The sequence below is a fragment of the Nematostella vectensis genome, chromosome 10 (genome assembly GCF_932526225.1).
Source record: "Nematostella vectensis chromosome 10, jaNemVect1.1, whole genome shotgun sequence".
NCBI lineage: Eukaryota > Metazoa > Cnidaria > Anthozoa > Actiniaria > Edwardsiidae > Nematostella > Nematostella vectensis.
This window is the reverse complement of record NC_064043.1, coordinates 12,884,986-12,905,976: the sequence shown is the minus strand read 5'-3', so window position 1 is coordinate 12,905,976 and position 20,991 is coordinate 12,884,986. Positions and strand designations below refer to the sequence as shown.

Here is a 20,991-nt window from a genome sequence, read left to right as displayed (position 1 = left end):
TAACTTGGGAGTACACAAATTATACATAATTAAAATACCACAGGCGCTAGAATATGCTTACGCAGAGCTGTTGCAGGCCTCAAAATATTGTGACACACCCATGCCCATACTGGTCGTTCCCTTCTAATTCTGAAATTATGAACAAGACAAGGGACACCCCTTCACAAACTAATACCACCCCCCCCCCCTAATCTTACACGAGAAACTTCAACAACCTGTGGCTTTCTTTGTAAGGCAAACAGGAACCCTGTTGTTAGCCATACACGTTACAAATTACATTTTAAACGTAAAATGATGGTGGCCATGACAGTTTCAAAGATGTAACATACAATAATTAACTTGCCAATATTTCGGGACATGCAAAAAGGGCCGCTATAAAAGGTGACAGCTTTCTTTCCAGGTGGCATCACATTGGAAAATTTTTGCTCCTTTGCAATGAAAGAAAAACGACACAGCACAGTCCTTAGGGTAACGTCTGACGTATACGTACGTATGACGTATCCCACGACCTCCGGGAAACTCAAAGATGTCTCAAAATTGAGACATCTTTTTTTTTGTTTTGTTTTCACCTATCGTTCGTGACGCAGCTCAGTTCACTGTGCAGTAAACACACTCATTTTAGTAACAAATATGAAAACCGATTCGAAATAACAAAAATGGATGAAATAAGTTGGATTTATATCACAGGAAAGGTGAATAGTTTTGTATCATTTAGGTAAGGTAGTTTTGGGTTGTTCAAATCTACAATATTCGAGGCAAAAAGATAAAAACAAATGCTGATTGATACGAAACGAAATATTCGTACTACGACATTTGGGGTAGGTAGCTACAAATACGTCGCCTTCTTGCACCGGGAGATTCTTGATCTCGTCAAGTAGCTCGCGAGTCACACCGGGTAAGTATCGTATCTTATCGATCTCAGGGAATTCCGCAGGTAATTGATAGGGTTTTACCCTAGAGTCTTGAGGTGTCGACGATGCCATCGGGGATAATTCAGAGCGTCTTTGACCCGTCCCTTCGCCCCAAGCACAGTAATACCGAAATCGTGTGATCTTCCGAGGCCAAGGACCACTCGGTCGTAACAGCAAAGGTTAACCGGGTGAACCCCACGAAAGTCATTATCCCCCTAATCCTCACCCTACATGAAGTACTAACCTAAAGTTTTGAGGTTCAGGGTAGGCCATTGTATCAGCAAAATGGTCACGTTCTACCAAAATCAGATTTCCATTCATCGTCTAGTTAAGAAGAAAACACTGTCGTTGTGGTAACCATATCATATAACCATGTGGCAGATGGAAGTTCGAAAAACTAGCAGAGTAGTTATAGACAAGAGCATGTCATTTGATTCTTTAGGGTCAAGCAACAAAGCCGGCTAATCTTACAACAAACAAACAACATCAAATCAAACAACAAACTGTTTTATTTACATACACATTGCTCTATTTTTGGCAATAGGCCAATACATTTGTTACACACGTGGTCGTTACGTCTTCGGGCTTGTCCCACCATCAGGTCAGTCACGTCATCGGGTTCGTGTGTCTTCGGAAAGCTGCTGATTCTACGTTACATCCAGTCGAACCAAAAGTCTCCTGACAGCTCTTTGTTACCCCCAGTCGAACCCATCATCTCCTGACATCTCCTCCAGACTGAAGAAAATAAGTAAAAAAATTAGGAGGCTGTATCATAATGACCATGGATGCCATCAAGGCTTATTTATACAAACCGTCAAATGGAAATAAGGGAGTTCTCAGTCATACGACAATCAGTAGTCAGTTGCACCTTGCACAAACAAACAAACAGACAGACAGACAGACAGACAGACAGACAGACAGACAGACAGACAGACAGACAGACAGACAGACAGACAGACAGACAGACAGACAGACAGACAGATCCATCAAACTGCTACCTTCCAAGATCAGCGTCATCTTGGGAGATTTCGGAATGCGAGGATGCTAAGATTGCCTACAAGAACATAAATAAAAAAAACACGTTTTCAAAGGTGTTCATAAGGATTTATATTTTCTATACATACACTGACTATACACGCGGGTGCTATATTTCTGTTTTAGCCAGTCATACAACCAAAGTGACCATACTTCTTTTGATGCTTGCTTTTTCGCCGCAGGCTTCTCTTGTTTCTCCTAGACAGAACAGAAAAGAATTAATAACGCAAACGCCACACCACCCCATCTTATAATTTTGAAATCCTTATATTTTAGTCTATCAAGTGGTTGTTCAACCGTTTTGTTTTTTACATCAAGACAACCCCACCCCCAGCATATGTGGCTGTGCTGCCTGGCAATAACGACACAGTTGTCACTGATTGAACTATTTACTCTGACTCCTTCCATAACTGGACGTGGGAAAGTTTTCCAAAAACTTGTGGGAAATGGAGATATTGGGCAGGAAGAGGGATTTTTTGCGAGGGCTAACACAGTAAGTTTAGGAAAAAATGGATGACTTAAAGCCTATTAGAAAAGTCATTGACAAGGGATTATGGATGATGATCACAGGAAAATAATGTACCTTTTCTTCTTCTTTGCGTTTCTGTATCATCTGCATGTACTGAAGCATGACGGGATCGATATCTGGCTCTTTGGAATCCTCCTCCTTCACGTCACGTCCCGCTTCACGCTGTGATTCACGCTCCGCACGCTCCCCTTCTTCCCGTGCCAACGACTCGTGCTCTTCTTCCTCACGTCGCTGCAACTCCCTCAACTCACGTTCCTCACGTTCTCGCGCTTCACGCTCACGCTGTAGTCTCGCTTCTTCGTGTTTTCTCTTATTTTCCTCCCATTCACGTTCCTCGCGCTCACGAATTTCCCGCTCACGCTTTTCACGTTCCCGCTTGTCTTCGCCAGACTGTTTCGATGCGGTGCTTTTCCACGCATGGTCGAGGGAGACCCCAAGACCAGTACCCCTCAAACCCGGTAAAGACGGATCAGAATCGCTGGCGGTCTCGCCTCCCATCATGGTTTGACTTTTAAGGAACACACTGTCTTTAGTCCAGTCCTCCCTAGTCTCTAGCGCGCGAGATTCATCATGACTCCTCCACGCCTGATCGAGGCTGACTTCGAGTTCAGCTTCCCCTGCTGTCTCGCCTTCAACGATGGTTTGACTTTTCAGGAACACGCTGTCTTTGGTCCAGTCATCCCTAGCCTGAGAGGCGTGGGTTTCATCCTGACGTAGGGTCTGACTCTTTAAAAACACACTGCTGTCGTATGATCCACCAGAGGCATTGTCCAACGAAAAACGATTCGTCTGGTTCCACCGAGACGAGCTGTGACTCGCTAAAGTCTCATTTGGTTCAGCTTCCTCCGTGATTCTAGCGTCCTTCCAAGTCACGTTGTGCTGACCCGCAGGTCTGTTGAGTGTCCCGACAGACAACGGGTCGCTTCTTAGAGAGGCTTCACTGCTACGTTGCGACTCACTATCATCATCGTCAACTTTCTCTTGGATTGCCCCGGAAGCCATAAATGCGTTCTGGTCGTTGACTGGTTGCGAATTATGTGACGTTAAGGCATTTCGTGCGCTTGTTGGCTGTAAACCTCGTGACGTAAATGTGTTCTGTTTGCTGGTTGGCTGTAAACCTCGTGACGTAAAGGCGTTCTGTCCGCTGATTGGCTGTAGGGGTCGTGACGTGGTGATATCATTGTCACGTTTTCCCGCCTCGTCGATGGTGCTGGACAGAGGACGCCGGGATATATCCGCTGCGGAGGATGACTCTCCCGTCCCTCTGTGCGTTAGTAGGGTGTCTTTAGAGCTGTGATCGTGAGGGGAGTGACTAATAGGGGCTGAGATGACCGATGGCGAACCTGGTTTGGCGAACAAGTCGCTAACCTTGACTGTGTTATTCTGGCGCTGGGCATCGCGTGGCAGGCTGGAATACCTAGGGATGGCAAAAGGTAGAGATTATTAACGAAACATGAGCTTGAGAATAAGGGGCTTTGAGACTTTGTTCTTGTGAGTGTCTTTACATATATCCGAGCGCTGTGATTCTTCGCGCGAAACATTGCAGCACAGCCAGTTCGTTCAGTTTGTCGGAGTGTTCTAATTTTCGCACACTTTTAAGGGTTGTTGGTTTAATTTATATTCAGATTCAATACTCCATCAGAATCTATACTTCAACCCCTGTGGAGCGGGAAAGAGCAAAACAAAGCAAGGACCGACAAAAGAAGTAACGAAAACGAAGAAAACGAAAACGAAACGACAGTAATGAAAAGAAAATCGAGATGGACCAGAGCGAAGTATCAACCCACTCACCGATCATCTGAAGTGTTTTGCGTCACGTGCGAGACGCCAAAAGAAGGGAGCGCGTAAAACCGCGTCCCCGATAATGGCATGAACGAGGCATGTGCTTCTGAAAGGAAATGCACAATTTTAAAGATGTGTGACTTATGACATAATTCTTGAAATACAGATATGTTTTTGTATATCCCGTATGAAACTGATCATATAAATCAACTTGTAGCTGTTGCTGAGTTTTACGCTACATACAGGCTATAACGTAACCCTCTATAAATCAAGTTTAAAGCTGAGTATGGTTGTTGTTTGTTTTCACTGCTGCTTTTTGCTGATGCTGCCATCTGTGCTGGTCTGTTGTGTTGGTGGGTGTTGTTTCTGTCGCTGCTGCCGTTTAGATGTATGATGCTAATACGTACTTGAGTTACTTGCTCTAGTAGTGATTGTCGGAGGAATGACTGCCGATTCCACTGGATTGTGGCCTGATAGAGTCAGTGGAAACTGCCCGGGGTTATTCATACGGGTTTTGAAACGACGAAAAGACTCCTCCAACTCCTGGAAGAAATAGTATAAAACGCCTTAATGACAAGTAAATCTTAGCGAGAAACTGAGAAATAACGGGTTGTGGTGGGAGGAAGGTCTTTCAGTGCCAATTTCCAGGGGTTAGTTGGTAATTTGTCATGCAAACGCTGCATCTCTGCGAGCTTTAAGAAATGAGATTGGTGCACAAAACTGTAAAACCAGTACTCGTTGGTGGAAGAGGCACGATGTGATGTCTTTGGACGGTGATGACGAGCCGGTATCAGAGTGAGGTTACTGGTACCTTCGCTTCTTTCTCAAGCTTGTCGTAGATGTCCTTACTGTGAGCGATCATGTTCGCCGTGTCGGGGGGAGGACCGTCTTCTTCTGCCTCAGCCATCAGCGGCACGTGGGGGGGTTTAGGTGTGGCTGGTACCGTGGAAGGGGTGACTAGATCTTGCATGTCGGATCTATGGAAAAAGTAAACAGAGTAAGAAAAACCCGGTTACCGATTAAATTGGAAAAAGCATCACTTACATCGATGCTTGGGACAGCCGTCTTCGTTCAAGTTCCATCCTAAGAGCTGAGAAGAAAGCAAAGAAAGACATCAGCCTTTCGTAATCTTACAGCCAAATTCTTTGTTTGCGCGACCTCGGCTTTTCCAAAATCCTTGTCTCGTTTGGGAATAGCGCGTAGTCAGACACAAGCTTTGGGGGCGGTTTGTCTGGTTTTGATTGTTTGGTTTGATTGACTACGCGCTATTCCCAAACGAAGAAAGGAATTTTTTATTCTGGGAGGTCGCGCAACAACGAATTTTGCTATAAGCTCAAAATTCAGCGGAGCAACTCTGTTTCAAGACAGGTACTTCGTTTAAAGACCTCAATCCTCTTTTTTTCGCCTCTATCCTACTCACCAGTCTTTGTGTCAACCCTGTTTCCAGGCTGGCATTCGTCTTAAAAGACCTCAACCCTGTTTTTGCTTATTTTCCTCCATCCTACTTACACACCTGTCTGTGTGTCAACTCTGTTTGCAGGTTGGCATTCGTCTTAAGACCTCAACCCTGTTTTTTCCCTCCATCCTACTCACCCGTCTGGGTGTGATGTAGAGCAGAGCGTAGATCGTCCAGCTCTCGCTCCATCTCTTTCTGACGGAGGACCTGCTCTTCATACAGCCTCTGGTACTCCACACATCGCTGTCTCTGAATACAAATAAATAAAAAGCTTTAATGAAGAGACGATATTCCAGGATACTTCGGTCGTCTTTATTTTAATCGAGTCACGATGCTGTTTACATCAAATATTCCTAATCCATTGCTAGATGTTGGACCAACATGAAGCAAGTATGCAGTTGCTTATTCAAGGTTTATTCGAAGCATTGACAATTTCCAACCTAATTCAGCATACAGCCTTTCAAACTAACACCTTTTTTCGGCACCAAGGATGGCGGCAAAATAAAGATAACACTGCTTTTAAACAGTAAAAAATATTTTGTATGCTTACAGCTTATTTTTATCCAGATTTAGTACTAACCTATTAAGAAGCAATCATTCTTGGGTTGACTACCAACCTCTGATTGTAGCATGTTTTCCAGCTTCTTTTGTCGTTCCTTTGAGAGCTTCTCTTTGTTTTTCGCTTCTTCTTTGTGTGACTTTAAGTTTTGTCGTAGAGTGATCTATTCCATTAAATAAACCAAAATAAAGAGAAAAGACATGTAAGAAGCGAAAAAAACAAGGGGAGCATATGTCGTCATAACTGTAGCTGTCGTATCTTTAATAGCAGATGCTCAAAATTACGTAGCAGCGAAAGTTGCCGATCAAAAACAAAGACTTTCAGAAAACAGATCTTTTGCCCCTGAAAAAAAATGCCTGACAGAAAAAGGTGGCCTGAAATAATGATGCCAATCTTCCTAGTAGTTGCTTTATGCTTTATTGCGCGACTTGCGTTGCTGTGAATACTTTGACAGTTATCCAATCAGGACGTGGAACGAGCAGATTTACAAATGGACTTAGCCAATAAGTGCGTTTTAGAATAGCGACATTGCATCCCTGATTGGCTAAAACAGTCTTGACTGTCATGGTAGCATATGTTTGAACATGAACGTAAGCTATGAAAGGAACGTGCATAAATATGTCGTCTTTCCCTCTAGACTTGGTCAAGTGCAGCGCTCCGCAAGAAGTGCAAAATAATATCTAAAATCACCGTCAGTGTAAATACAGCTTTTATATTCAAGCGGGGATGATGACCCTAGACATGTCTTTAAAGCCGCATTATCACCAGTTCACTTCCGGAGGTCCGACGGTAACCTCAACCGTTAAAAGACAAAAGAATCTATTAGAATCCGAGATATTTAACAGGCCAACCGCTCTAAATTATCGATCACATCCTCACAGAAACTTCCAATAGACACATTGCTTTCAATATTTTGAAATATGTTTCGAGTTTTCCTTTAAAATTCATCGGAGATTGTTACGTAATCGACCGGAAGTAAACTAGGCTTTAATAGCCTGCGTTAATTTAAGCATAGTGAGACAAACCAGTTCAGGCGAGGGCTTCGTTAATTTTTCTGTGAGCTCCTTAATTGTCTTTTTACCAGCTGCGAATAATAAATTAACAACAACTGAATATGTAAGCAGCATATGTCATTAATTCAATTCGAAACAAACAAACAAACAACAATGATCAAACAACCTACCCTTTTCCTTTCCTGATAATGTTTCAACCTCCCTGACAAGGAAGAAAGCATAATTCACTGCTATCACAATTATTGTAATCTTAAAAATTATCAAAGGAACCACAGAGCAGATACTTAATGTGTATGGGAAAAATAATATCAGTCCATCTTTTCCCTTCCCGCTGCCTCATCCAACGCTGTTGTTCCCATGTAAACTAATTAAATTTTCAGCATAAAATTAAAAGTACTACTGTACAGTATGCATGAGTGAAGGCTAAAAAAGGGGCTTATATTTATGTCTTAAGTATGAAAAAAAGCAGAACTGGGGTAGATTCAGCGATTCAAATGGGACCTGCCTGGATGGGGGTACAGCACTGTGAAACACATGGCCCCATACTTCCATATATTTTATTTAGTTCAAAGGGACGGTGGCTGCCCCTGGAACCACCAATATTGTAAATCTAAACTTACATTTTAAGGGTTTCAACTTCTCTTTGCAAAGATTTGTTGAGGTCCTGCATTTGGCTGTAGTCTTTCATCTGTGAGATGGTAAAAAAAAAGAAGTGATGCAGTACCATTAATCAAGAAGCGAACCTCTAGACCTTGAAGGGTGGTCACTTACAGTACAAGAAACTAAACAGCGTCACGCGCGTTTTTTGCGTGTGTTTTGAGTGCAGTTGCATGCGTGTAGTTTGCGTGTAAAACGTCGAGTGTACTACACGACCGGTGCGTCAAGTCAGTCACTTGGTTATGCGGGAATGTTGGCTGTTTTTTAATGCAGGGAGAAGTATCGATAATTCCAAAGATACTTTCATACGAAAACCACATGAAACGAGGACGTTTTAGTTGAAGCGTACGGAATGTATGCATTTAAATGACGACGCGGTACGTCCGCTATCTCGGCTTGCGTACGGCCCAAACGAATCGACTGCTTTACCGATTGCGATGTTCTTTATAGAAAATTCTTTATCGAGGGTCTGTTTGATACATGAGAGGTATTTCATGCAGTGCTAATTCTAAACGTTTTGTGAACTGGAAAAACGGGCACTCTATACGAGATTAAACTACAAATCCTGGTGCTACAATAAACAGGACAGTGGAGAGGAGTGTACCCTGGGTACCAGAGCCTCCAGACGTCTCTCGTCCAGTGACGCTCAGCCAAAATACCGCGACTCGCTTGTCACAATTATTTCTTTAAATTTACTTAAAGAAAAAATTCACAGATAAGATGTCTCATGTAGAAAAAAATAAGAAAAAAAAATATAAAAAATAGAGCATTCCATTTTTCTAAAAGCATCAAATCACTTTTCGTAAAACATTTAACACCCTGAGCCCGCAATGTTTTCCCACTGTGAACTAGGGGTATGTCCCCATAAACCTCCTCCCCCCAACCCCAACAAAGACCAAACTTCAGTGAGGGACATAACAGGATACTACTCTTTGATTTTGCTTCAATACACCAAAAAATAGAATTCGACTCTGACAAATTTTCGTCTTCAGGTATCCCACCTCCCTAAAAACAACCCTAAAAGAGATGTGCGCACCTGGGAAAGCTTCTCGCTGAGTGCTTCCTTTTGCTGAGTTAGTGAAGCTGTGGCATAACGCTCTCTCTCTAATTGCAGCTGTGAAGGAGACAAGTATCAGTGAACCAGCCTTAAAGCCGCATTGTCAACCATTTACTTCCGGAGGGCCGACGAAAACCTCAACCGACAAGAGACAAAAGAATCTATTAGAACCTGCGATATTTAACAGACCATCCGCTAGAAATTATCAGTCACATCCTCAAAGAAACTTATAAAAGACGAGCTGCTTTTACAATTTTGAAATATTTTTCTCGTTTTCCGTTAAAAATCATAATTGTTACGTAATCAACCGGAAGTAAACTGGTGACAATGTGGCTTTAACATACCAAGCAGATCAGAAAAAATACCTACAATATAAATTACAATTAGTAAATTCACAAACAGAATACCATGGTTCAACTTAAACATACCACAAATTTAATGAGCATCACTGTATGATGCTCTTGGTACCTGAATTTTTTGTAGCTCCTCTTTTTTGCCTTCCAGCTGATCATAGTATCCCATATAAGTTGACTTGACTCTTTCAAAGTTTTCCCTGTCCTCTGTAAAAATACATATCTCACCCCTTTTTTAGGTTACAGAGTAATCAACACATGGAACTCATCATACAAAAAGGGCCTGGTACTCTGCATCACTCAATTATTGGCAGGGCATTAAATATTCAAAAAAGGAAGGGACTTAGTAAATAAAAGACATAATTTACTAATATAGAGAAGCATAAAGAGAAGTATACCTCTTCTGTGATCAATATCAAGATTTCTATCTTGATATCATATTATCTCGATTTGGGAACCTCTCCTTCCAGTTATCTTTTAGTTGTCGTATTTATGGAGTATTAGACTATTCGACAGTGACTAACTAATCAAAGACAGAAGCATAACCTGCTAAATATTTCAAGACTCACGTCTGAACTGGGCTTCTCTCAACTCCATTTCATGAGTTCTCTTCTGATGATTCTCTTGAAATTGTAGTTTATACCTGGAAAAAAAAAACTTTTAAATAAAATACAATTACAACTTCTTGCATTGCACCCAGACTGGATTACTGTATTCTACTTACCTCTGTATTTCATTATCTATCCTCTGCTGAAGTCGGGCCTCTTGGTCTTTTAAAGTGGCTTGTAAGTGCCTCACTTTGTCAGCCTCTGTTTTGACTCTCTCTTCCTCCAGGCGTACAGACCTTGATTAATCCAGTATATACATCAAGATCAGTCATTTGATTTATCATACAGCTATACACTGATACATAGTTCTTATTGATTGATAAGTACCCCTGTATATAACATACAGTATGGCTTTTTCAACAGGACAATTTGTGATAAAAAAAACATTTAAAATAAATATCTGATTGTTTTTGTTTTACTGGGCCATACAGGAATGCTTCCACCATTTTATGGTCAAAGAGCTAAAATTAATAAGACGATGGAAAAATTCCACCATTTTATGGTCAAAGAGCTAAAATTAATAAGACGATGGAAAAATCGCCTATTAGTCCCATCAACCTGCAAACACATACAGTGTAAGAGCTATGTAATGCGCCACACTGTAGGAAGAGGCTCATAAGTGTCCAAGAACTTTAGGGAAGGAAAGTTAAGCAGATTTTATCAAATCAAGTGAATTAATTTCGTACTTTAGATCAAGCTCTTGTCGTCTCTTGAACTCATTTTCTCTGTCTCTCACTGCTTGCATCTCCTCTAACATTTTTTGTCTTTGAGCGTAGGCCTCTTCTTCTTGCAGCTGAATACAAGAAATGAAGGTTTTAATATCAAATTTGTTCCATCATGGGTATACTATCAAGGATTCCTGATACTACAGAAATGGCTGAAAGTATTTTAACATTTTCCAGTGTGGATTCGGCATGGATTCTGAGTGAGGTTCACACACTTTTGATGCATGAAAAACCAGTGAGTGGAGTCCAATCACTGTGTGGAATTTTCACTTGTTATGCAGTTTATTGTGTGGATGGTAACCAAAGTGTACAGTGGTGAGACCACATCGCCGAATAACGAAACCCGACACAACGTTTGATTACTCGGATGAATAACAGCTGGCTGGCAACAAAAATTGATATTTCGTAGATCTTTACGGAAAACTTCAGAAAACTAGCGTTAACTGAAAGCTTGGAAAAGAACAGGAATAGAGAACCAAAGAAATGGTAGTTTTTTTCGCTAAACTTCAACTCAAAGGTCTCCTTGCTCATTGACCATAAAAGCAGATATTATCGAAGAAGAGCTTAACGTTTGAACTAAAAAGCAACATTTTGCCGAGAACCCTTATCTTGTCTAGTACAGTATATCTTGTATCTTGTCTAGTACAGTATGTCTTGTATCTTGTCTAGTACAGTATATCTTGTATCTTGTCTAGTACAGTATGTCTTGTATCTTGTCTAGTACAGTATATCTTGTAGCTTGTCTAGTACAGTATATCTTGTATCTTGTCTAGTACAGTATATCTTGTATCTTGTCTAGTACAGTATATCTTGTATCTTGTCTAGTACAGTATATCTTGTATCTTGTCTAGTACAGTATGTCTTGTATCTTGTCTAGTACAGTATGTCTTGTATCTTGTCTAGTACAGTATATCTTGTATCTTGTCTAGTACAGTATATCTTGTATCTTGTCTAGTACAGTATGTCTTGTATCTTGTCTAGTACAGTATATCTTGTATCTTGTCTAGTACCGTATGTCTTGTATCTTGTCTAGTACAGTATATCTTGTATCTTGTCTAGTACAGTATATCTTGTATCTTGTCTAGTACAGTATGTCTTGTATCTTGTCTAGTACAGTATGTCTTGTATCTTGTCTAGTACAGTATATCTTGTATCTTGTCTAGTACAGTATGTCTTGTATCTTGTCTAGTACAGTATGTCTTGTATCTTGTCTAGTACAGTATATCTTGTATCTTGTCTAGTACAGTATGTCTTGTATCTTGTCTAGTAAAGTATATCTTGTATCTTGTCTAGTACAGTATATCTTGTATCTTGTCTAGTACAGTATGTCTTGTATCTTGTCTAGTACAGTATATCTTGTATCTTGTCTAGTACAGCTATCTTGTATCTTGTCTAGTACAGTATATCTTGTATCTTGTCTAGTACAGTATGTCTTGTATCTTGTCTAGTACAGTATGTCTTGTATCTTGTCTAGTACAGTATATCTTGTATCTTGTCTAGTACAGTATATCTTGTATCTTGTCTAGTACAGTATATCTTGTATCTTGTCTAGTACAGTATGTCTTGTATCTTGTCTAGTACAGTATATCTTGTATCTTGTCTAGTACAGTATGTCTTGTATCTTGTCTAGTACAGTATGTCTTGTATCTTGTCTAGTACAGTATATCTTGTATCTTGTCTAGTACAGTATGTCTTGTATCTTGTCTAGTACAGTATGTCTTGTATCTTGTCTAGTACAGTATGTCTTGTATCTTGTCTAGTACAGTATATCTTGTATCTTGTCTAGTACAGTATATCTTGTATCTTGTCTAGTACAGTATATCTTGTATCTTGTCTAGTACAGTATGTCTTGTATCTTGTCTAGTACAGTATGTCTTGTATCTTGTCTAGTACAGTTACATATCTTGTATCTTGTCTAGTACAGTATATCTTGTATCTTGTCTAGTAAAGTATGTCTTGTATCTTGTCTAGTACAGTATATCTTGTATCTTGTCTAGTACAGTATGTCTTGTATCTTGTCTAGTACAGTATGTCTTGTATCTTGTCTAGTACAGTATGTCTTGTATCTTGTCTAGTACAGTATGTCTTGTATCTTGTCTAGTACAGTATATCTTGTATCTTGTCTAGTACAGTATATCTTGTATCTTGTCTAGTACAGTATATCTTGTATCTTGTCTAGTACAGTATGTCTTGTATCTTGTCTAGTACAGTATATCTTGTATCTTGTCTAGTACAGTATATCTTGTATCTTGCCTAGTACAGTATATCTTGTATCTTGTCTAGTACAGTATATCTTGTATCTTGTCTACTACAGTATGTCTTGTATCTTGTCTAGTACAGTATGTCTTGTAGCTTGTCTAGTACAGTATACATATCTTGTATCTTGTCTAGTACAGTATATCTTGTAGCTTGTCTAGTGCGGTATATCTTGTATCTTGTCTAGTACAGTATGTCTTGTATCTTGTCTAGTACAGTATATCTTGTATCTTGTCTAGTACAGTATGTCTTGTATCTTGTCTAGTACAGTATATCTTGTATCTTGTCTAGTACAGTATGTCTTGTATCTTGTCTAGTACAGTTACATATCTTGTATCTTGTCTAGTACAGTATATCTTGTATCTTGTCTAGTACAGTATATCTTGTATCTTGTCTAGTACAGTATATCTTGTATCTTGTCTAGTACAGTATATCTTGTATCTTGTCTAGTACAGTATGTCTTGTATCTTGTCTAGTACAGTATATCTTGTATCTTGTCTAGTACAGTATGTCTTGTATCTTGTCTAGTACAGTTACATATCTTGTATCTTGTCTAGTACAGTATATCTTGTATCTTGTCTAGTACAGTATATCTTGTATCTTGTCTAGTACAGTATATCTTGTATCTTGTCTAGTACAGTATATCTTGTATCCTGTCTAGTACAGTATGTCTTGTATCTTGTCTAGTACAGTATATCTTGTATCTTGTCTAGTACAGTATATCTTGTATCTTGTCTAGTACAGTATATCTTGTATCTTGTCTAGTACAGTATGTCTTGTATCTTGTCTAGTACAGTATGTCTTGTATCTTGTCTAGTACAGTATATCTTGTATCTTGTCTAGTACAGTATATCTTGTATCTTGTCTAGTACAGTATATCTTGTATCTTGTCTAGTACAGTATGTCTTGTATCTTGTCTAGTACAGTATATCTTGTATCTTGTCTACTACAGTATGTCTTGTATCTTGTCTAGTACAGTATGTCTTGTATCTTGTCTAGTACAGTATATCTTGTATCTTGTCTAGTACAGTATATCTTGTAGCTTGTCTAGTAAAGTATATCTTGTATCTTGTCTAGTACAGTATATCTTGTATCTTGTCTAGTACAGTATGTCTTGTATCTTGTCTAGTACAGTTACATATCTTGTATCTTGTCTAGTACAGTATATCTTGTATCTTGTCTAGTAAAGTATATCTTGTATCTTGTCTAGTACAGTATATCTTGTATCTTGTCTAGTACAGTATATCTTGTATCTTGTCTAGTACAGTATGTCTTGTATCTTGTCTAGTACAGTATGTCTTGTATCTTGTCTAGTACAGTATATCTTGTATCTTGTCTAGTACAGTATACATATCTTGTATCTTGTCTAGTACAGTATATCTTGTATCTTGTCTAGTACAGTATATCTTGTATCTTGTCTAGTACAGTATATCTTGTATCTTGCCTAGTACAGTATATCTTGTATCTTGTCTAGTACAGTATATCTTGTATCTTGTCTAGTACAGTATGTCTTGTATCTTGTCTAGTACAGTATATCTTGTATCTTGTCTAGTACAGTATATCTTGTATCTTGTCTAGTACAGTATATCTTGTATCTTGTCTAGTACCGTATGTATTGTATCTTGTCTAGTACAGTATACATATCTTGTATCTTGCCTAGTAAAGTATATCTTGTATTTTGTCTAGTACAGTACAGTATATATATCTTGTATCTTTAGTACAGTATACTGTATAACCCTAGCTAGCATGCATTCCCCTTTGACTGCTAAAAGTTGGTCTTTGAAAGATTGTCAAATATTATGAACACACAAGTTGTTTTAGTCACTTGAAACTACAGTTCTAAAGTGAATATCTGTTAGTCTTTGGTTAAGCGTTTCAAGCTCCGGTTAGCCAATAAGTTTGACCCAATAAGTTTAAAAAATGTTCCTATAAACTGGTGCTTTATATGCACAGTAACTGTAAAGTTTTCACCTGTTCTTGACGATGGAGTCTTTCCACTGTTTCTTTCTCCTTGACTCTAAGCACCTCAGCCTTCAGTGCATAGTCTTTTTCAAGCTGAAACGAAGAAGAAAAAATGAAGACAAATATGTACAGTATGCAGCTATTTTGATCAACATTGACTTCAACATTTGAGCATGTAAATACATGGTGCCCCCCACCCATCCCGAAGAATGTAAGATCAGCCAAACACTAGGCTTTATAAAAAAAATCCCCCATAATTTTGTCCCAACATTATCAACCAAAGAAGATAGTGAAATCTACCAATGGCCTAATACCTTACTATTGAACAGCTTTTGTAAGTGAATGGCTCCGTTAAGGACCCCATTTTCAAACCACAAAAAAGTTCTTCTTGCAACGACAAGCTCCATTGATGAACACAACTTTTCAGTTCCCAATGGTGATCGCTAATGAAAGCTCTGATTGTATACGTCATGTGTCTACAACAGCTGAAGTCTGAATTTTAAAATGAGCACCCTGCTTCATTACCCAGGGTGTACATGATGGGAAAACATGACATGACGCTTCAAATAAGCCCATTTCACATCTATAATAAGGGAGAAAATCTCTCAGTACTCTCAGTTCTCCCAGTACTGTGTGAGTAATAGCAAACAAAATATCAAATGTGACTTTTTTTTAAATTGATGTGACTTTTTATAAAATGTCATTAAAATTTGAGCTTTTCATCCCTGAGCCCAAGTAGCGCAAACATTGATCTTAAAAAGCCAAAATCAGGGTGTGTGCATTTCTTCCTCATGTTATTTGTGTTTTGAAAATCATTCCAGAATGCAAGGAAATAATGGTTTTGTAAGAAATTGGGTCTTCCTTCTCTATCTCGAATTGCACATTTTCCAAGGTTTTTCCATCATGTCCCCAGGGTGTAAACAAGCATAAATGGTATATCAGGTGTATGTGATGTACAACCAACCTTTATGCATCATTCAATTGATGTACTGTAGTAGGTACACATATAAAGTAGCTTCATAAACTCAGGGGTTTCATTTAGGCCCGGCGGCTGGTGCCAGCTACTTTTTCGAAAACTAAAATTAATGTTTTATTTGAACTAATAAAATAAACATCAATCTCCACCGCCTACTCTGAGACTTAACGAAACCCCTGCAAACTAAACTTGGCTTCTATGATGAAATATTACAGTGCCACAACATGCAAACTGTGTGTACCATGTCTTTTGTTGCTGTGATCTCTTTATGATATCTTTCCTTTTCTTCTACTCTCATCCTTGCAAGCTCAGTAGATTTGAATCTCTGAATCTGTAAATTGAATAGATAAAAAAATGGACAAACAAATGAAATAAAAGGTGGCGCAATTGGCAGAGCATCACTACACTTTACATCACATCACTACTGTATTTATTCCTGTATGCCTATCACCACTGTATCTAGGTTTCGATTCCCAGTTCCATCATGAGTTGAGTTTTCCTCCCTCAACAAAAAAACAACAATTTCAATCTCAGTAGTGTTTCAAAGTAAGACATTAGTTGCAGGTGCTTGAGGTGCTTTCTATGCCTTAAAGTTGACTATGTTGATTTGCATCCTCCCAGTTCAGCAATTCAGCTGCAAGCAGGATGATTAGTGTAGCCTGCAAAATTTCTTTCTTTTTCTTTTTTTTATTTGTAGCATCAAAAAAGGCTCATATCAATAAATTACAAACAAATAGACATCTTGACATGTCTGGGAAAATTCTTTTCATTTTATTTTAACTATTGTACTTTATTTAAAATTCAACTTCAACAAATTACCAAGAAAATGAAAATAAAATAAGTTAAACAGTACAAGGACCACATTCCCAAACCTCTTCTGTAAGTTCAGCTTTCTTTCGCTCCTCGCACTGCTGTTGAAATGCAATGATACGTTGCTCTGCCTGGGAGTTCCAAGCGTCCTGTTCTTTCTCAGCTCGCTCAGAGTACACTTTGTCTATTGAACGCAGCTTTTCATCTATTTTAAACAAAACATTATAATTACTAACTACTGTACTATTACTTACTATTTAGCAAATTCTGAAATGCTTTTTTGGAAATGTGCATAACAGTTTTGTGGTTAATTCAATGAGGCATTAATCTAGGATATGCCCCAAATCCTTCACTATTAAATATTGTGAGTTTGTCAAAAATTATTGTATAAGGGAACCTCAATCAATAAATAAATGAAAAAGTCAATTCTACTATCCAAGGTTAATCAAATTACGCCTTAAAAGTGGCCAAATTAGTTGCTTTTACAACCATCTCTGGTAAACTGTTCCAGTCTTTGATCGTTACTAACTGACTCTTCGAGTTGCAAAATCAAGCAAAAAAGAAAACGAAAACTCAAGAAATGACTTCCTCTGTCACGCCAGAGAACAACAACAACAGCATAAAATATTTCAATGAAAAATGAGCCCTTCTAAGGGATAAGATTGAACAACGATGTAATGCTGCAGCCTACCGATGGAAGTCTTAGAAGTACAGCCATCCTCTGTCTGGACAGCAATAGTACCTTGCTTTGTTGTTAGGTTTAACTTAGACAGCTGACACAATAACTCCCACAAGAAACCTAAGGAGTGAACATTGTAATTAAGGCCATGGAAATGGACCTGGAGGATTAGAATTAAGCTACAGTATCTACTGTATTTGTGTATTGTGTATCTTTCCATTGGGTGGTATTTTGGACGTTTTGTTGAGATGGTCAATTCTGCTGTTTTTCCTGGTTTTATTTGAAGTTTGTCTAAGAATCTTTAGCTATTATCCCTTAGGATGATGCCTTAGTATCTTTATCTTGTTGTGTTTATTGTGCATTAATGAATTTTTTTGGTTGTTGGGACTTCTCACAGCTGGTACAATGCGGTTTTGAGGGGTCACTTCATTAAAGATAACACAAACACATAAAAAAAAGTAACATTTAGTTCTGAGCTGTTGTACTTACTACTTGACTTTGAGCTTTTAGTTAAGAAGGAGCTCTGAAAAAAGTATGTTAAATTATAAGCATACTGTAACTTTTTATTTATCAATGTTCATTCTAAAGAGATTTGTAATCATAAGAGTGCTTACCAAAGAGTTATACAGAGGAGACCCAGGTTCAATTTTCAACAAGTGACAAATGTCATGGGAAGAAAATAACTAAAAGAAAAACATTTCATTCCTTTAGTAAACAAACAAAAGAGAAATCATTATTGGATCACTAGGAGCTTTGATCAATGCACTATATGGCCCGACCTGTCTTATCTGGTTACCTACTAAATGTGGGGATTTTGCAAGTACTGTACAGTGAAGTAGTATTTGAAGGGAAGCAGGTACATTCATAAGGGGGGTGCAAAGGAAGCATGCACATGGTTATCGCTTTAGGTACAGTAATACGAGCAGCAAAATCGTACATCTTTTGCGGCAGCATTTCTACAAAAAAGTTTCTAATTGAAGTTGCACGTTTTACTACCAGCAAACCAACTTTTGTTGCAACAATTTTTTTGTTGCAAGTTGAAAGAGTTTGCTGCAGGAAGTAGAAGATGGTTCTACTTTTTGCAACAAAACCCGGAGATGCTGCCCGTATTTCTACAACAACCCAACTTGTCTTGCAGCAAAGTGATGTTAGGCATCCGCAAGCAGTTGCATTAGCGTTTGTGATTGGTTGAACGAAAGTCGCACTTCAGTGTCACAGAGAAAAAAGATCGTGGATCAATAGCAATAACAAGTCAATACTTTGCTTCGACAAAAGTTGGTTCGCCAAAGTAAAACATGCAACAATGCCTTTTTGCAAATGCTGCCACAAAAGTTTAACAATTTTGCTGCTCGTATTACCGTACCTTTATTGAAGGGTCATCAAATATGTAGAATATTTTTTCCATATAATACTGTAATATCACTGCCTCCCTGCACCCTGAAAGTTCCTTTTATTATTCTATGTACTGTCTAAATGTTCTATTTAGGCAGCAGGTAACGTGGGTATATTTTGATCTCAGAAAGAGGATTGTCAAATCTGCTTTCCTACCATTGTCTTATGGGCACTCATTATTTGTGTGCTGTTAAATCCAGTGAAATCACTGTGGCATACAGGGTATTTAAAGCCTACAGCTTAGTAAAAGGGACAGGGACTATACTTAAAGGGGAAGGATGCACTTTTAGTACTAAGACACACATTTTTTAGCCTGGTGCGGCAGTGTGATTTTTTTCACTGATTTTCCTGCCTAATTTTGGTGGGTATTTGCCCTATTTTGTTAATTTTGGAGCTTGCTCTATTTCCCTCATTCTCCTCCTAACACAAGGTCGCATGTTACACAGATGTGAAAAAAGGGATACTTTAAATATAGTATAGGAATCCAATTTTATCAAGTATGTCTCCTGACACAGAAGATATACAGTAAGCCCTAACTTTTAGATCGAAAGGTTGCAAAGTAGCAGTGTGACTGGTAATGCAAATACAGCATTATAGACATACCTGTCAACCTCTGAAAATCTCAAGGCTTGAGAATTTTGTTTGGGGGGAGGGGTGGAGTATATTCATTTTTTCGGAGGAGGGGTGGGTACAGTATACACTCTTAAGGCTTTCGCCTGATGCGGGAAAGTTGACAGGTATGCTATTATGCACATCTTGTTATTACAGAAAGAAATACAATTCCCAACAAGATGAAAATAAAAAAAAAATGACTGAAAAGTACTTTTACAGACTCTCACGATCTTTTATAACAATACTAAACTTTACTTACTTTATCTTTGGACGTGCCACATTCTGGTAGAAAAACAGAAAGTGTGTATTCAAAATTACAGTTTTCTAGGTGGTTAGCGACTAAGCTGTTGGCTGCTTGATAGTACAGGGACGTCTGATCGGTGGTCTTCTTTTTCCCACTGGCTATATTGATATTTGCAGTTTGTTGTAACTCGAGCACGAGGCGGTTTCTCAACTGGGACTGAGAAAAAAATGGAGAGCAAACTTTATAATATTGTCATGAGATTCATAAACGCGGTCAACTCAACTTAGAGAATCATCTGGAATTCGTTTTCAGGTCGAAAGCATTGAAATATATTAACTATATCCCTATAAATAGGTCAAGTAGCTAAAATCGACGCACAAATTGGTCTTTGAGCCGGTGTTAGGATGCGTTGTTCTTTTAATTCTCACCTTCAAGGAATCGATTACTCCACGATTTCGAAACGTATAAAATAGTTTCTCTCGCAAATCTTCACGACTCAGTTCTTTATCAGACATAATAGTTGTTAATAATAATCTATACGAGTCGCTTATACCCTAAATTTAAGCGTTTCGGCCTCAACAACATCTAACACATCAAACATACAACTAAGGACAAGCGTGCCGCCATTTTGTATTTTGTATTGTTGACATTCCGCTGACCCATAGTGCATAGGCTTAAAATTGGCGCCAAAATTGCCTAGGGTGGTGGGAATTAATTTCGCTCAAGTGTTCGTATTTGCGACCAAACAACTAGTGCTAGCTCAATACCTTTCTTGCGTCAAAAATCTCATGAAATATTTCAGTCATCCGTTGCGGTCCGATATGCCATGCATTTCAAGACATCGATCCTTGAAGGGATAAATGAAACGCGGGACCAGAATAAGTGGGAAGGTTGCGTTATCTCGAAGTTGAACAAGTTGAAATGCAATTCTATCTTATCACCTCGAGTCATGGTCTGTTGAGAGCCTTGCTCTGCCAAAAACACTTTTCGCCATATCATGGCAAAAATATTTTAACCTTTTTTTGTAAAAAAAAAAATATTTTAATCCGTCAGATTATACCGTAAAGAGCATTTCGCAGGTCTCGTATTTGAAGGAAGTGTTATCCACTAAAACTTTCATACCCTGTTTAGGATAACAACTCCAATTTTTATACCCTGGAAAATCTGAAATCCAATAAAGGAATTTCAGAATTAGCATGAATGAATAATAGCAAAAGATGAGACTCAAAAATTTAGTCAAGCTTATGAAGTGTTGGTGGAGCTCTGTACGCGCTTGCGACTAGCTGGCCAAACTTTGGCCAAAACTACTCACTATAAGAACAGTGGAAATGGGGACAATTTCTACGCGCTGCCATAAGTGAAACCGGAAAGTTCC

At 38.7% G+C, this 20,991-nt stretch overlaps 1 protein-coding gene across 3 annotated transcripts; it reads right to left on the bottom strand.

Moving 5' to 3' along the window:
• Positions 1–1,402: 1,402 nt before the first annotated feature.
• On the bottom strand, positions 1,403–20,252 carry LOC5512541 (oral-facial-digital syndrome 1 protein homolog). Of its 3 annotated transcripts, none has more exons than XM_001632827.3 (26): positions 20,045–20,252; positions 19,632–19,832; positions 17,983–18,051; positions 17,858–17,891; positions 17,381–17,488; positions 16,752–16,894; positions 16,121–16,210; positions 14,913–14,996; positions 10,647–10,753; positions 10,077–10,196; positions 9,922–9,995; positions 9,468–9,559; positions 8,979–9,056; positions 7,906–7,973; positions 7,456–7,487; positions 7,298–7,356; positions 6,331–6,435; positions 5,851–5,962; positions 5,302–5,347; positions 5,069–5,234; positions 4,665–4,800; positions 4,267–4,363; positions 2,530–3,892; positions 2,100–2,144; positions 1,910–1,965; positions 1,403–1,646 (listed from the first exon to the last, which is right to left on the bottom strand). In XM_001632827.3, the coding sequence occupies exons 1-26, from the start codon at positions 20,129–20,131 to the stop codon at positions 1,604–1,606; spliced, it is 3,615 nt and encodes a 1,204-aa protein (XP_001632877.3). In that variant the 5' UTR covers positions 20,132–20,252; the 3' UTR covers positions 1,403–1,603. The 3 variants fall into 3 exon arrangements, with proteins under 3 accessions (XP_001632877.3, XP_032237801.2, XP_032237802.2); XM_032381910.2 differs by having other exon boundaries at positions 4,267–4,360; XM_032381911.2 differs by having other exon boundaries at positions 17,432–17,488.
• Positions 20,253–20,991: the final 739 nt, after the last annotated feature.

Bases quoted from the DNA above. Each gene is read 5' to 3' on its own strand.
- LOC5512541 (XM_001632827.3), bottom strand. From the start codon at position 20,131: ATGTCTGATAAAGAACTGAGTCGTGAAGATTTGCGAGAGAAACTATTT. The intron at 7,488-7,905 runs GTAAGTTTAGAT...CTTCCTTGTCAG, and splicing joins GAAGTTGAAACCCTTAAAAT to GGAGGTTGAAACATTATCAG. The intron at 6,436-7,297 runs GTTTGTCTCACT...TTAATGGAATAG, and splicing joins CGAAGCCCTCGCCTGAACTG to ATCACTCTACGACAAAACTT.